The sequence below is a fragment of the Arachis hypogaea genome, chromosome 12 (genome assembly GCF_003086295.3).
Source record: "Arachis hypogaea cultivar Tifrunner chromosome 12, arahy.Tifrunner.gnm2.J5K5, whole genome shotgun sequence".
In the NCBI taxonomy this organism is placed as follows: Eukaryota; Viridiplantae; Streptophyta; class Magnoliopsida; order Fabales; family Fabaceae; genus Arachis; species Arachis hypogaea.
The window spans coordinates 66,406,728-66,421,214 of NC_092047.1; the positions used below are offsets into that span (position 1 = coordinate 66,406,728).

Below are 14,487 nucleotides of genomic sequence, written 5' to 3' on the forward strand. Positions count from 1 at the left end.
TGAACTCTTAATGGATTTGGATCTCTTTTATGAAATTTATGTTTGATGTTCTTTTAATTGTTAATTTGAGTTGTTGATCTTGTCTCCTTCCAATTTGTAGTTGATAGATTTTACTATTTCTTGTCATTTATTATGCTTTCCTTTTATGCCTTCCAAGTGTTTGACAAAATGCTTGGTGGATCTTAGAGTAGATGTTGAGCATTCTTGGCTTGGAAAGAGTAATTAGGCAATCTTGAGTCATGAAAACCCAACTTATGTTGGTGATCTAGAGTTGTTAGTTAATATCATTTTCAATGACTCTAATCTTTTGCTAATCCAATTAGTAAGTTGATTAGGACTTTTGATTTGAGATTAACTAGTCTTGTTAGACTTTCTCTCATGGAAGATAACCTATATCTTCTTCCAATGTTGGAGATGACGTAATGAGATCGATTCTTGTTATTATTGTGATATGATTGATTAGTCTTGTTTGACATTCTTCCTATGTGAAGATAACATGATACCTTCTTCCATTTGTTGGAGTTGACTAAATAAGATGAATTAATCATTGTATGACTAGGATAAAAAGCCTATGATCTCAATTCTTGCCATGAATGTCTCTCTTTATTACTTGCTTTCTTTAGTTATTTGCTTGATTTACTTTCCTTGTCAATTAATTTCTTTCCCTTTTATCAATCAAAATCCCCCCTTATATCCTTCATAGCCAATAATCATACACTTCATTGTAATTCCTTGTGAGATGACCCGGAGTCTAAATACTTTGGTTAATTCTTATTGGGGTTTGTACTTGTGACACAACCAAAAATTTAATTTGATTTAAGGATTGACTATTGGTTTGGACTATACTAGTTTTTCAAGCAATTTTTCACTTGTTTCATAGGTTTTATACACTTTCTTGAGTTACAAGTAAGCCATTTGGGTAGAAATTCATGTGTACTTGGATTCAATCAACCATGAGTAAATTGATGCATTTTCATGAGGTTTTGTGCTATAATTGCTTATATGTCCAGGATAAGAAGAAGTCTCATGATTTTAGCATTGCTTTGATGCATTTGTTGATTGATGATAGGTGAACAAAAGGCTTGGAGGAAGGTTGAAGAAAGGAGATGGCAGGAATGGAAACGAGGGCAGCATTGAGAAGATCACGTTTGAGTTCACGTTTGCCTCAAACATGAACTCAAACGTTGGCCTAAGGAATCCCCTGGAAGAGATCAATGTTTGCGCCAACGTTTGCCTCAAACGTGAGGTCAAACGTTGGCTAAGGAAGCCACCTTGGGAAGAGCTAACGTTTGCGCCAACGTTTGCCTCAAATGTGAGGTCAAATGTTGGCTTAAAAGAATACCCTGGAGGACTCAACGTTTGTGCCAACGTTTTCCTCAAACGTGAGGTCAAACGTTGGCTTAAAGGAATACCCTGGAGGACTCAACGTTTGCGCCAATGTTTGCCTCAAACGTGAGGTCAAACGTTGGCTGAAAATTGCCTTGGAGGGATCACGTTTGACCTCAAACGTGAACTCAAATGTGAGTGACAACAAATCCCCATTCTGCATGATGCCATTACACGAAGACGTTTGAGTCAACGTTTGCCTCAAACATTGACTCAAACGTAAATGATCCCAAAGTCCATAGTGCGAACGGATTTCTTCTCAAGACCAAGAGCAATCAACATAGGCTATCTTCAACCCACTTCCATCAAGGCCAAGGGCCTAAATTCAAGGCTTAATGGCCATTAGAAGGAAGTGTATAAATAAAAGCTAGTTTGAGTTAGAAAGGAACACTTTTTTCTTCTTTTACAATTTTCACCTGTAATTTTGAGAGTTTTTACTTTGATTTTGGATCTTAGAGAATTGGGAGGAGAATTGAGTTCTCTTCCTCTGGGTTTTCTTGTTTTCTTTTCTACATACTTTGCTTGAGTCTTGGGTGTTGAGAATTGAGGAAATTTCTTTCTCAATCTCACCTTGAGATCTCTTTGTTCCTTTCTCTGCATAATTCAAGATTTGGTGATTTGAATTCAAGTTTCTTTACTGTTTGATCTTTAATTTGTTTGCAATTGTTCTATGAGTTGGATCAAGGAAGGTAGTGAGATCTAGACTTGGATTTCTAGTCTCTTGACCCCTGAGATCTGCATTTTCATTTTAGTTCATTTGCTGAATGCTTCTTCAAGCTAATTTACTTTTCTGTTTGAGATCTACTTCAACTCAATTCATCTTCTACTCTTCTGTTTGTTGCAATTTACTTGTGATTCTTTAATTTCTGCACTCCCAGTCCCCAAATTCTTTTATTATTCAAGCCATTTACATTTCTTGCAATTTAAGTTTCAGTTATTTATATTTCTTGCAATTCAAGTTTCTGCAATTTACATTACTTGCACTTTAAGATTCAGCTCTTTTAATCCTTCTGCACTTTAAATTCTTGCCAATTATCCCTCTCCCTTTAAATTCCATGCAATTTAGCTTCTGTTGGATACAAATCACTCAAATCAACTCTTATTTGCTTGACTAAATCAACCACTTAACTAAAATTGCTCAATCCTTCAATCCTTGTGGGATCGACCTCACTCACGTGAGTTATTAGTACTTGATGCGACCCGGTACACTTGCCGGTGAGTTTAGTGTTGGATCATTTTCCACACATCAAAGTTCATAATTCAAACTTGGATAAACAGTGGAGAAAGGTTCTCTTACCTTATTCCACGTGACTTTGGGTTAAAACCTTGCAAGAACTCACCATTGAATCTCCCCTAAACATCAAAATTCAAGATCTCCCAAAAAACTCAACCCAAAACACAAAATTAAAAGAAAATTGAAAACTGGGAATGAGTTTCGAGATTTCTTATCACAATACCTAGATAGACTTGAAGAGCTTGACAAGGGCGACGTGCGGCTACAAACGGCTCGTCGATTGGAGCTCCAAAGAGGAAGTTATGGTAGATTTAGTGTTTATGAGCTTAGGGTTTCTCTCTTGACCATCTCTTCTTCAATTTCAGCATGAGTGTGTAAATGAGTGAGTTGTTAGTGCTGAAATGGCCTAAGCTAGGGCTTATATATGTTGGGCTTGGGTCCAACTTGAGTCCGGTTCATATATATGGCCGTTTAGCCCAATTTTGGGCCAAAACCTTTAAGATTAGCGTTTTAATGTATGTTTTAATGATTTGTTACAATCTCAATTACAAATTTTTAACTTTTTAACCTTTCTCACTCATAATTAATCTTCTCAGCTACAGTAGTAGACAGATCTCAGCTGGTACTGCCGGTCAAATTTTTCGTATGTATTTTTACGCAGAAAAGTATGTTTTTCGACTCAGAAAATCCACCGAGTCCAAATCTCATATTTAAATTTCTCAAATTACAATTGGTAAATTTTCCAACTATTTTCGCTCTCATTTAATTTATTACTTAATTAATTACGGTTTGACCGGATTTTATATAAATAATGACTTGGAATTTAAATTCAAACTAATTCAAAACAAAATCAAATCTAATTCAAATCAAATATTTTCTTAATAAATCTTAACTAATTAGTGATCTTTCTTGTAATTTGAAATTCAAAAGTTGATGTCATGCTTAGTTGAAATCATGGGCTTCAAGTTAATCTTGGGCCAATCAAAGAGAGCACTTGAAGTTAGAGACATTAGTGAAAGATTGGGAAGGATTAGGATGTCCTTGGGAGTGGTCCCTTCTTGGTGTGTAAGATGCAACATATCTTGTGTGAGACGTAGGCCCGAGGTGAAGATGTTGGAGGCCTCTGGAGTGCTGTGTGAGGTGCAAGGAGAGTTGTGTGAGGTGCAGATGTTGAGAATAGCCCCTGGGAATGGACTTGGAGGCTGCGTGAGGAGCAGGGAAACTTGCGCTTGAGATGGGGCTGCGTTCAATGTAGGAGAAGGCTGTGTTATTTGCAAGTCCACTATAAACTATTATATATCGTTCAAAACCTATGGAAGTTAGCTTTTGAATGCTGTTCAAACTACATTATTTGGACCTCCAGAGCTCAAGTTATCCTTGATGGAGTTGGAAGAGGTCAGGGTTGCAAATTCTCTTTGAACTTCCCTTGGCTTGTTTTCAATTTTTGGTTCCTTGGGAGGTTGCTTCGTTTTTCATGCCTTCTTTTTTGGTTCTTCAGGGCTTCTTTGGTTCTCCTTCTCCTCTTTTATTTTTGTCTAAAATTTTTCAATAACTTTCTATACATATCAAAGCACAAAATAACTCTAAGAAACATTAATTAAAGCACAAAAATCTCAGTTATAACAAGGAAATCACTAACTTTAGTCAAAGAATTAATAAAAAAATTACTAAAGATGCTCATGAATCAGTGTCTAAGCCTAATCTAAAGTCTAAGTCCGAACCCAAACACAACCTAAACTAGAGTTAATTCTATAGTGGTGACATATTTCTAAACAGTAGGTTTTGTGTCCGGGTTTTGTTGTGTATTTTGAATTTAGGCCTTTATTTTTATCACAAGCAAAGCCTTGTAGATTGGTGTTTTTTTTTATGAAATGAAACTTTTATTTTGGTGTTTTGTTTAGATAACAAGCCATTGACGTATGTTTTATTTTGGTGTGCTTGCCTAAACACCCTTTACAATGTTTACCTATATGACAATGGTCTGTTTAAAAAGGAATTTAATAACAATTACTACTTTCGATTACTTATGGTATTAAAGAATACAAATGTTGATTATTATGTATTAGAAATCAATTGTGAATTGATATGGAGTTCTTTTGAAATTCACAATTAAGATAGGAATTTTTTTTCTTCTTCATTGTTGTAATTTAAAGTAACAAAACAAGCATACATTACAAGAAAAATACTCATTCAAATACACTTGAAAAGTGTAGCCAAACATAAAAAAAATGATGCCTTAGGCAAAGGCTACGCTTTTCGGGCTATGGAGATGCTTTAGTGGAGGATGCTTATTCGGCCGTTGCCTATTGACGTTAGGATTTTTACCAGTAAAGAATTTTATAAAAACAGTCGCGTTGTAGATATAGTCTCTAAACCAACAGAAATCCCTTCGTACAAACGTTTTGGTTGTCACAAGTAACAAATCCCTAAATACATTGATAACCGAAGTATTCAAACCTCGGGTCGTCTTCTCAAGGAATTGCAAGGAAGTATGTTCTTATTATTGGTTATGGAGATTGTAAATTGGGGTTTTGAGAATGAGGAGCGAATGGTTTAAATAAAGTAAATGAAGAACAAGCAATTTAAATGGTAAGTAAAATAAATAAATGACTGTAAATAAACTTTTGGCAAGGTATGAGAAATTGGAGGTCCTATCCTAGTTATCCTTATCAATGATGATGAGAATTAAATCTTAATTCCACTTTGTTAACCTTTACTAAGATAAAGAAAGGTCAAGGGATTAATTGGTTTGAACTTCGAATCCTATTTATTTCCTAAGAAAAGATTGGGATTATTGAAGTTCAATTTAATTAACAAAGATAACAATTATCAATCATGTTTGAGTTTGATAACTCCTGAGTTACTGATTTCTTAACCAAGACCAAAAGGAGAAAAGTAAATCTACTGGAATAAAAATGTCTTCAGATGGGAATAACAATAATGTAAATAAAATAAAGCAAGATTAAACTGAAATACCTCAAATAACGTTAATTCAAAAGAGTAATCTGTAACATGGAAGAATTCATAAATTAAATTGCAAAAGTAAATAAAAGGGAATATTGAACCTGATAAAGAGATAATCCTGAGGGCGAATAAAATCCTAATTCTAAATCCTAATCCTAAAGAGAGGAGAGAACCTCTCTCTAAACAAAATCTAAATCATGAAGACTAACTAAAAGTGGAGACTCTCCTTGAATGGATGCATTCCCCCACTTTATAACCTCTGGTCTATGCCTTCTGGACTTGGATTTGGGCCAAAAAGGGCTTCAGAATTTGCTGGGAGCGTTTTCTGCAATTTCTGGTGCGTGGCCTCTGTCACGCGTCCGCGTGGGTCACGCGGTCGCGTCATTTGGAGTTTTTCTTGTCACGCGGTCGCGTCAGTCATGCGGCCACGTCATATGTGTTCTGCTTAAGGCGCGCGGTCGCGTCAGTCATGCGGCCGTGTCGCTGCTTCTTCGCGCTTGGCATGCGGCCGCGTCTTCCATGCGATCGTGTGGATGCTAGTTTCTTCAAAAACTCCGTTTTGTGCTTTCCTTCCATTTTTGTATGTTTCCTTTCCATTCCTTTAAGTCATTCCTACCCTAGGGGATCTGAAACTACTCAACACACAAATCACGGCATCGAATGGAAATAAAGGTAATTAAAATAATTAATTTTAAAGTATAGGAAACATGTTTTTCACATACATCACATAATAAGGAAGGGAAAGTAAAACCATGCAATTAATATGAATAAGTGGGTGAAGGATTGAATAAATCACTCAAACTAAGTACAAAATATATCATAAAATATGGGTTTATAACCTATTCTCAAAAGCTACGCTTTTCTATACTAAAGGATACACTTTTGACGTTTGGGAATCGGGTGTGCTTTTCAAGTGATGCTATTCAGGATCAAAGGCTATACTTTTCATTTTTCATACTTACCAGAATAGGCTACACTTATCCTTGCTATTGCATCACCTTTAAAGTGTAGCCATATTGTATACTATAGCTATTCTATATAAGTGTAGCTTTAGGTCCCTCATTATTTTTTTTTTAATTTTCTATATATAATATTCTAATAATTTTTTGTACAACATAATATTTAGTAATATGATTATATATATAATTATATATTTTTAATTGAACGAGTTAAATATTATAAAATAAAAATAAATACATAATTATACTAAATAATTTTTTAAATAATAAAAATTATTTGTAAACAAAATATACTTATAATGAATCAAATGTATTGGAATGAAGTCAATTTTGAATATTCATATATCTCACACTAAATTAAACATAGTCATATCAAAATAAGCATGAGACCACTTAGAATTTATTACTAATACTCTACAAAAAATTAAAATATTATATTATACATAAATATCCTCTAATAAAAATCATTAGCCATTTATAAGAGATAGTGATTGTTTAAGACTCTAAATTAGTTGTTGAATTGATCGAATTACTAATAAAATTTGTCTTAATCAACTTTTAATAACCCATAATATTCTATGGCACCAACAAAGATAGTTGATTAATAACTCATAATATTCTATGGCACCAACAAAGATAGTTAACGTTGAACAGAACAATGTTTACAATGGTCACTTGGTCAGCAAGGTAATGAAAATAATTTGAGTACAAAACTACTATGAATAAATATTTTAAACTTGCACAATCAACAACTATTGGTATTGTTATATTTAAATTGGTTATCAAATTTTCATATAAGACACCCAAAGCAAAGAAAACATAACCAAAAAAAGCATCAGATAGAAATATAGCTTGAAGCTAGAAATTGAAAACAACCTCTATGTTCAAGGAATGCATATGAACCAAGACATAAATTAAAATATTTCAGTGTGAAACTTGTTCTTTTCATTAATTTTTCCTTAAGATACTAAACTAATTGAAAACCTAAAATTAGAAAACCTTAAATTAGAACCCAAAAATCCCAAAAATTCACAAAACCAACTGAAAATTGATACATACCTTCTCTATCTCACTTAGCCACTATCAAAGCCATACACACCTTAGAACTGAAAAGTGAGAGCAATTTTAGAGAATGAGCGAGAAAGAGAGGATACATAACAGAGATTGCTTACCTGGTGACAGAGGATACAATGATGGTGATGAACAGTGACAGTGAAGAAGAGATGAGCAGCACCGGAACGGCTTGGAGACGGTTCAGCAACTCAGCGGCAAGCTCCAGTCGAAGGCAGCTCAGCGACAGAGTATGACAACAGCGAGACGTCCCTTCGAGCTCCTCGGCGGCGGCATAGCAACCCGACGGTGGCAGAACGGCGACGACAACAAGCCCTAGCAGCGGCGGTGGAGCTTCAGCGGCAACAGAGCACTCCCTTCCTCTCTCCTCCATTGCGTTTTCTCTCTTCCTCGAGCTCTCTCTCTCTCTCTCTCTCCATCTCACACTGTTGTTCGACGAAGACGATGGTGGAGCCCTAGCCGGCGTCGTCCTCTCCTTCCTTTCCTCTCCTATCTTTTTTTTTCCCGTTCTCCCCCTTAGCTTTCTGATTTCTTCCCTCTTTCAAGTGTGTGTTGAGTGAGTATGAGGGGGTCTATTGCGTGAGTGAGGGACTGAGGGTGAGGACAAAAAATTTTTTACTTAAGTGTTTATTTGGATTTTTAATATTAGGAGACACTTTTGAAGTGCACCCAAAATATAACAAATAGGTTACTTTTCAAAAGCGTTCTCTTTGGTAAGAAAAGTGTATCCATAGATATTAAGCAACGGCTACGCTTTATATGTGATTTTTTTTAATATCTAGGGAGACACTTTTCAAGTGATGCCATACTCGTGTTTCCTATTCTCATAAAAAATGTAATACGCAAAAAAGTGTAGCCTATTCTATGCATAGGCTACGCTTTTCAAATGTAGCTTAAAAAAAGTGTTGCTGAATGGGTGATTTTCTTGTAGTAATTGCCTTACAAGGCATTACAATCACTTGTGAAAAGTATAAATAAACATCAACAAAGTATAAATGTCCATTTCTAAGCAAATATACTGCACCTATTTTCTAATGCATTTTAATTCTTCTTCTATCTCAATGATGCAAGCGCATCATGTTATGTTTTGCTATGCTTTTTCATATAAGAAATCAATGCATAATGCTTAATTATAGAGAATTTTTATGCTTAAATTGAATATTGCTTTGATTGCTTGAGTTGATGAATTTTGCAGGAAATAATAGAAAATGAAGCAAAAAGCACAAAACAAGCTCAAAAGAAGAAAAAAAAGGAAGTTTTGGACACACTTTCAAGCTTTAGACATGCTTTGGAACTTTAGTCCACACTTTTGAAAGCATGGCCCACGAAGAATTGCATGGCGTTTAACACGCCTGGTTGAATGGGTGTGTAGAATGAAATGCCTTCGAAAGTGCACTCATGCATACGCATACCTCATGCGTACACGCAACACCTGAAAAATGGGGATTCATGCGTACAGATGCTACATGCGTACGCGCAAAAGCTCGAAAAGTGAGGACTGATGCGTATGCATGCTGCATGCGTATGCACGATTAAAGATTTTTATCATGATCATGCATACGCACGACCCAGTGAATAATGGGCGTTCCACACGCCAGGAAGAACGGGCGTTTGAGCTTTACACACCTTCGACACAGTAAGTGAAGGCTTCTATGTGCAATATACAAGGGAATTTTAGACCCACTTTGGGCATGTCACATGCCACATTTTTACCTCCCAAGACCTTTTTTAGTTGAGTGGCGTTCCACACGTCGCGGCCCGGCGTTACATGCGGGGCCAAGTTTCAAGAAGACTGTTTCAAGGACCCCATTGTGAGTTCTAGAGACCAGAGGAGGAGGGGCATCACTACCACAAATATGGGCTTTAGCAACGCCAAAATTTGTAACGCCTTAAAACCGTTCTCTTAGAGGGTTTTAGACAATGATTTTTTAAACTGTTGCAATTGAAGTTCAATTTTTCACTATTTTTATAGCAACAAAATAAAACTGTTCTCTTTGACTATTTTAAAGAATGGTTTTATAACCGTTACAATGATTTATTTTTAGGCAACGGTTTTTTATTGTTGTTTAAATATTTGTACAAAGAACACGCATAAAAAATGTTGACAAAATTGTAACACTTTAAAACCGTTCTATAAGATAATATTAGAGAACGGTTTTTACAATGTTATTGTTGAAGTTCAATTTTTTACTACGTTATAGCAATAAAATAAAACTGTTCTCTTTGACTATTTTAAAGAACGGTTTTATAACCATTACATCAAATTTTTTATTAAAAAATAATTTTTTAATGTTCTTTAAATAATTTAACAAATATTATTTATGAAAAAATAAATTTAAAACAAATATTAATTTTTGTTTCATTCAATTTCCTCTAAAATTTAACATAATATATTGTTTTGACACTTAAAAAAATCCAAAATAATAATTTTTTAATATTATTTAAATAATTTAACAAATATTATTTATAAAAAAAATAAATTTAATACAAATATTAAGTTTTGTTTCATTCAGTTCCTCTAAAATTTAACATATAATATTACTTTAAAACTTTTAAAGAAAAATCCAAAGAGTTAATTAGAGCCCAATAGAAGACTTTCTAGTTCCCGTTCATTCCTTCACGTGATTATAACTCCCACCAGCATAACCCATCAGTCACCATCTTCATTCCCTTTACTAGGAAGCCCTAACCCACCGCCGAAAAAAGCCATTCGTGGTGCGCTATTGTTGCGTCTCTGCCTCTGTCCTGCGCATACTTGGGTCCTCTTTGCCGCTCTCCTTGCCGCGTACGTGGGTCGTGTCTGCCCTTCTCCTCACCGTGAACGTTGGTTGTGTATGCCCCTCTCCTCTTTCCCGGCGTGCGTGGTCGTTGCTGGTTCTCTCCTAGTCGTCGTTGCTAAAGTCGCTCCTCGCATTGCGTCATGGTCTACCCTTGTCGTCGTTGTTCTGCTTCTGAATTGCTTGCGGTCCTCTGCCTCCTCAGCTCGTTGTGGCTCAACCACTAATTTAGGTAACTCAAGTCTCTTCATATTAATAAATTGCTTCGATCTTATATATTGCTTCCATCTTACATTCTCTTTTCTTTCAATGTTAATTACTATTTGATTAAAAGCAATATTATGTGATTCATGAATAATAATAATAATAATAATAATAATAATAATAATAATAATAATAATAATAATAAATACATAGAGGAACTTAGAAGCAGGGCATATGGAAAAACCTTGTTCTCTTTTGTTAATAGAATCTATCTATTTCAATGTTTTTAATTAGAAAATAACCCACTCCTCGAATCTAGACATATATAAGTTAAAAATGTGAACGCATATATTATTCTATATAATAATTGGGTCCAAAATTTGATTCATAGGAAGCAAGGGATGAGTCTGACTCATGTCTCCAGAAGAAGGTAGCATCAGATTTGGAACAATACTAGTACAGGTAAGAGGAGGAGATTTTTTCAAGTTGACTCACAGTTACTGTTGGTGAAGTTGTTCATGGATGGCTCCCTCTTAGAGAGTCGATTCTTTCAAAAGTTAGATAAGGTACTTTTTCAATTAGATTTTAGGGTTTTTAGAAACTGTTTATGTAAGTAAGGTATTGCTTTTAGGCTTGTGAATGATATAAACTAAGTTAAAAAACTTTTTGCCTTTTTAATATAGTTGACTAGGACAAAATTTGTAGTGATTTTCTAATAGCTTGTTTGAAATTAAGAAATAAGAATTTGTGATTTATTATCAAGAATTTAAAATAAATAAAAAAATTAAAAAAAGTTAATTAGTATTAGTTAAAAAAATTAATTTCTTAACATCATTTTTTTTGTCAGCATGCTATTTATTTAAGTCTTTCATCTGCATGTCTAAGACCGCGTGTAACTATAAAATTGCATATTTAATTATAACTTATATTAAATTTGATTCATATATATATATGGTTAGGACATTCATATTTTAGTACCAAATTTAGTACCAGTCATCCCACCGACCCAAAACCTTATCCAATTTATAATATGCTCCGGTTTTTTCTTGTTTCCTTACAATTTATGCAATGTTATTATTTTTTTAAGAAATCTAAAGTATTTCAGTTATATTAATTAATGATTATATAAAAAAAATGTCAATGAATAGTAATTTTGATTTTCTAATAGCTTGTTTGAAAAGTTTCCAATGAGAAAATGTTAACATTCACTAATCACTAATATTGAGAAAATGTTAACATTCATTAATGACTAATATTGATAATGCCAAACTAGCTTTGATTTTCAAAACATGGCACAATTAACTTTCTAATTTGATGTTTTTTATTACTTTTAAATTTTTTCTTGTTTTTTCCACCTAATTATTAAGGCATCCATGTCGTAGTTCAAAAGTACTAACTTGAGCACTGTCTAGGTAATGACAAAGCACAAGCTGTTGAGAATTGCACCGTATTAAACATTCAACTATTCCACTCTTTGTAGCTGCCACCATCTTAGAAATTGAACTACACTACAGGTAAATAATTTAGCATGTTATCTCTTTGATTTCTTTTGAAGATTTAATTATTAAGAACATTTAGTGATTGATTGATTGATTAAACTTCTTTGAATACTTTATTGGATACAAATTGTTAGTTTTATGATTGCTTGAGATGTTTCTTTTAAGCATTAGTGGTTGACTTCTAGGAACCTTTAAAATTAATAAGCTATTGATTGAAAAAATCACTTATCGTTAGTCTAAAGTCTATGTCTGTAAATTTTATTTTAGTTGACAAAGTAATGGACAAAGAGTGGACTAGTTTAACAAGACATACTGAGGAGTACCAGCATGGTGTTAATTCTTTTTTGGATTTTGCCTTTTCTAAAGGTAGATCACAAGGACAAGAAATCCTTTGTCCTTGTTCAATATGTAACAACTTTAGTTGGGGGCGAAGGGATGAAGTTGATGACAATCTAATAAGTAAGGGATTTGAAAGAGGTTACACTGTGTGGGTTCATCATGGCGAGAGGATAAGTCACATGGATATTCATTCTGAAGAGGTTGAGGTCCAGCAAGGATTTTTCGATGACATTGAAGGGTTGCTAAATGAGACATTTAGGCATGTGCTTGAAGGAGATAAAGATGGTGATGGACTAAATGAAGATGCTGAAAAGTTTTATAAATTGCTTAAGGAAGGAAAACAAGAGTTGTATCCTGGTTGTAAAAAAATTTTCACATTATCATTCGTTATCCGAATGTATATGTTGAAGACTCTAAATGGTTGGAGCAACGCATCCTTTACTACTCTACTTGAATTATTGAAAGAAGCAATTCCTCATTTGAATATTCCTGATTCTTTCAATAAAATCAAGGTCATGGTAAAAGATCTAGGACTTGGTTATAATAAAATTCATGCATGTCCCAATGATTGCATTTTGTTCTGGGATATATATGAAGATGATGAATTTTGTCCAATTTGTGGAGCTTCTAGGTACATTGAAAATGTTGAGGTAGATACGGAAGTTGATAAGTTGAAGAAAAAATCTGTGCCTGCAAAGGTTTTGAGGAACTTTCCCTTGATTCCAACGCTTAAGAAGTTGTTCATGTGTTCAAAAATAGCTGAATCATTAAGGTGGCATGATGAACATCGTTCAAAAGATGGAAAGTTAAGACATCCAGCTAATGTCCAATCATGGAAAGACTTTGATAGGCTTCGTCCTAATTTTGCTATAGAATCTCGTAACATAAGACTAGGGCTACACTACAAGAAAATAAGCTTTCTGCCACGCTTTAAAAGCGTGCCAAAAAGTACAAAAAAGCGTGCCAATAACTTTTTGCCACGCTTTTTGAGCTATCGGCACGCTTTTGAAAGGGTCACATCCGCCAGCGTGCCAATTGCTCTATCGCCACGCTTAAAAAGCGTGGCCATAGGTCTTAACCTATAGGTACTATATGCTTCAAAAGCGTACCGAAAAGTACACATATCACCACACTTTTAAAACGTCCCAGAATGTATGCTTTGGGTACTCTTTAAAAGTGTGCCAATAGGAGAAGATATGGCTACACTTTTTAAACGTGCCAATAGGGTAAACATATGGCTATGCTCCAAAAGCGTGGCTATTTACAAATACGGAAAGATACGGCTATGCTTAGAAAATGTGCAAATAGATGAGGATATGAGTACGCTTTTAAAGCGTGCCGGTTGCCAAGTTATGGCCACGCTTATTATGCGTGCTTGTTGAGCCCAAAATTAAGATATAGCCTCCCTTTTTTAGTGTGCCCATAAGTTTGGTCAAAATTTTTTTTTCATTAATCTTCCTAATATTTCGTGCAAAATTCATACATAATTTTAAAATCATAGACCAAAATAAAATTATATATATTGAACTAATCCAACAAATATAAATTTTCCCATAAAAAAAGACATACATACAAAAATTGTCACCACAAAAGTAGGCTTTGATGACAAAGTACCAAAAAGTAAAGTCATAACAAGTAAATAAGAATTGCAATTCCATCAACTGTCACATATCTACTTCTTTTATATTCTTAGTTACAAAATATCAAATTTCATGAGTAGTGTGATCATCCATTATGAGCTCCATTGTTTTTATCACTACCCTGCAGAATTTTAAAGAATCTTGTGTTAGTGCATGTTATAAAAGAGACTTCAATTAAGTCCAACAAATCCAATTGCAAATCCAAATTGATTAAACATGAAAATAGCAAGGCAACTTTAATTAGGTCCCGCAATATTGCATATTCAGCCATTAGAACAAAAAACACATATCAAACACAAAAGAAATAGTCCCTATACAAGGTCACAACCATATATGCTCCCCTTGGCACTTTTTTATCTAGCACCATTGATAACATACCTATATTCTAATTCAACAGATACTTTATTTGAATAG

The 14,487-nt window shown here is 34.2% G+C and overlaps 1 protein-coding gene and 1 long non-coding RNA gene across 2 annotated transcripts; both read left to right on the top strand.

Annotated features, from left to right (window-relative positions):
• The first annotated feature begins 10,240 nt into the window (after nucleotides 1–10,240).
• LOC140177319 (uncharacterized) lies at nucleotides 10,241–12,143 on the top strand. Its single transcript, XR_011869146.1, has 3 exons — nucleotides 10,241–10,623; nucleotides 10,987–11,161; nucleotides 12,008–12,143. It is a non-coding gene; the product is annotated as an uncharacterized lncRNA (long non-coding RNA).
• Nucleotides 12,144–12,372: 229 nt separating this feature from the next.
• Nucleotides 12,373–14,487, top strand: LOC140176744 (uncharacterized). The gene is made up of 2 exons (XM_072208290.1): nucleotides 12,373–13,312; nucleotides 14,471–14,487. The coding sequence occupies exons 1-2, from the start codon at nucleotides 12,373–12,375 to the stop codon at nucleotides 14,485–14,487; spliced, it is 957 nt and encodes a 318-aa protein (XP_072064391.1).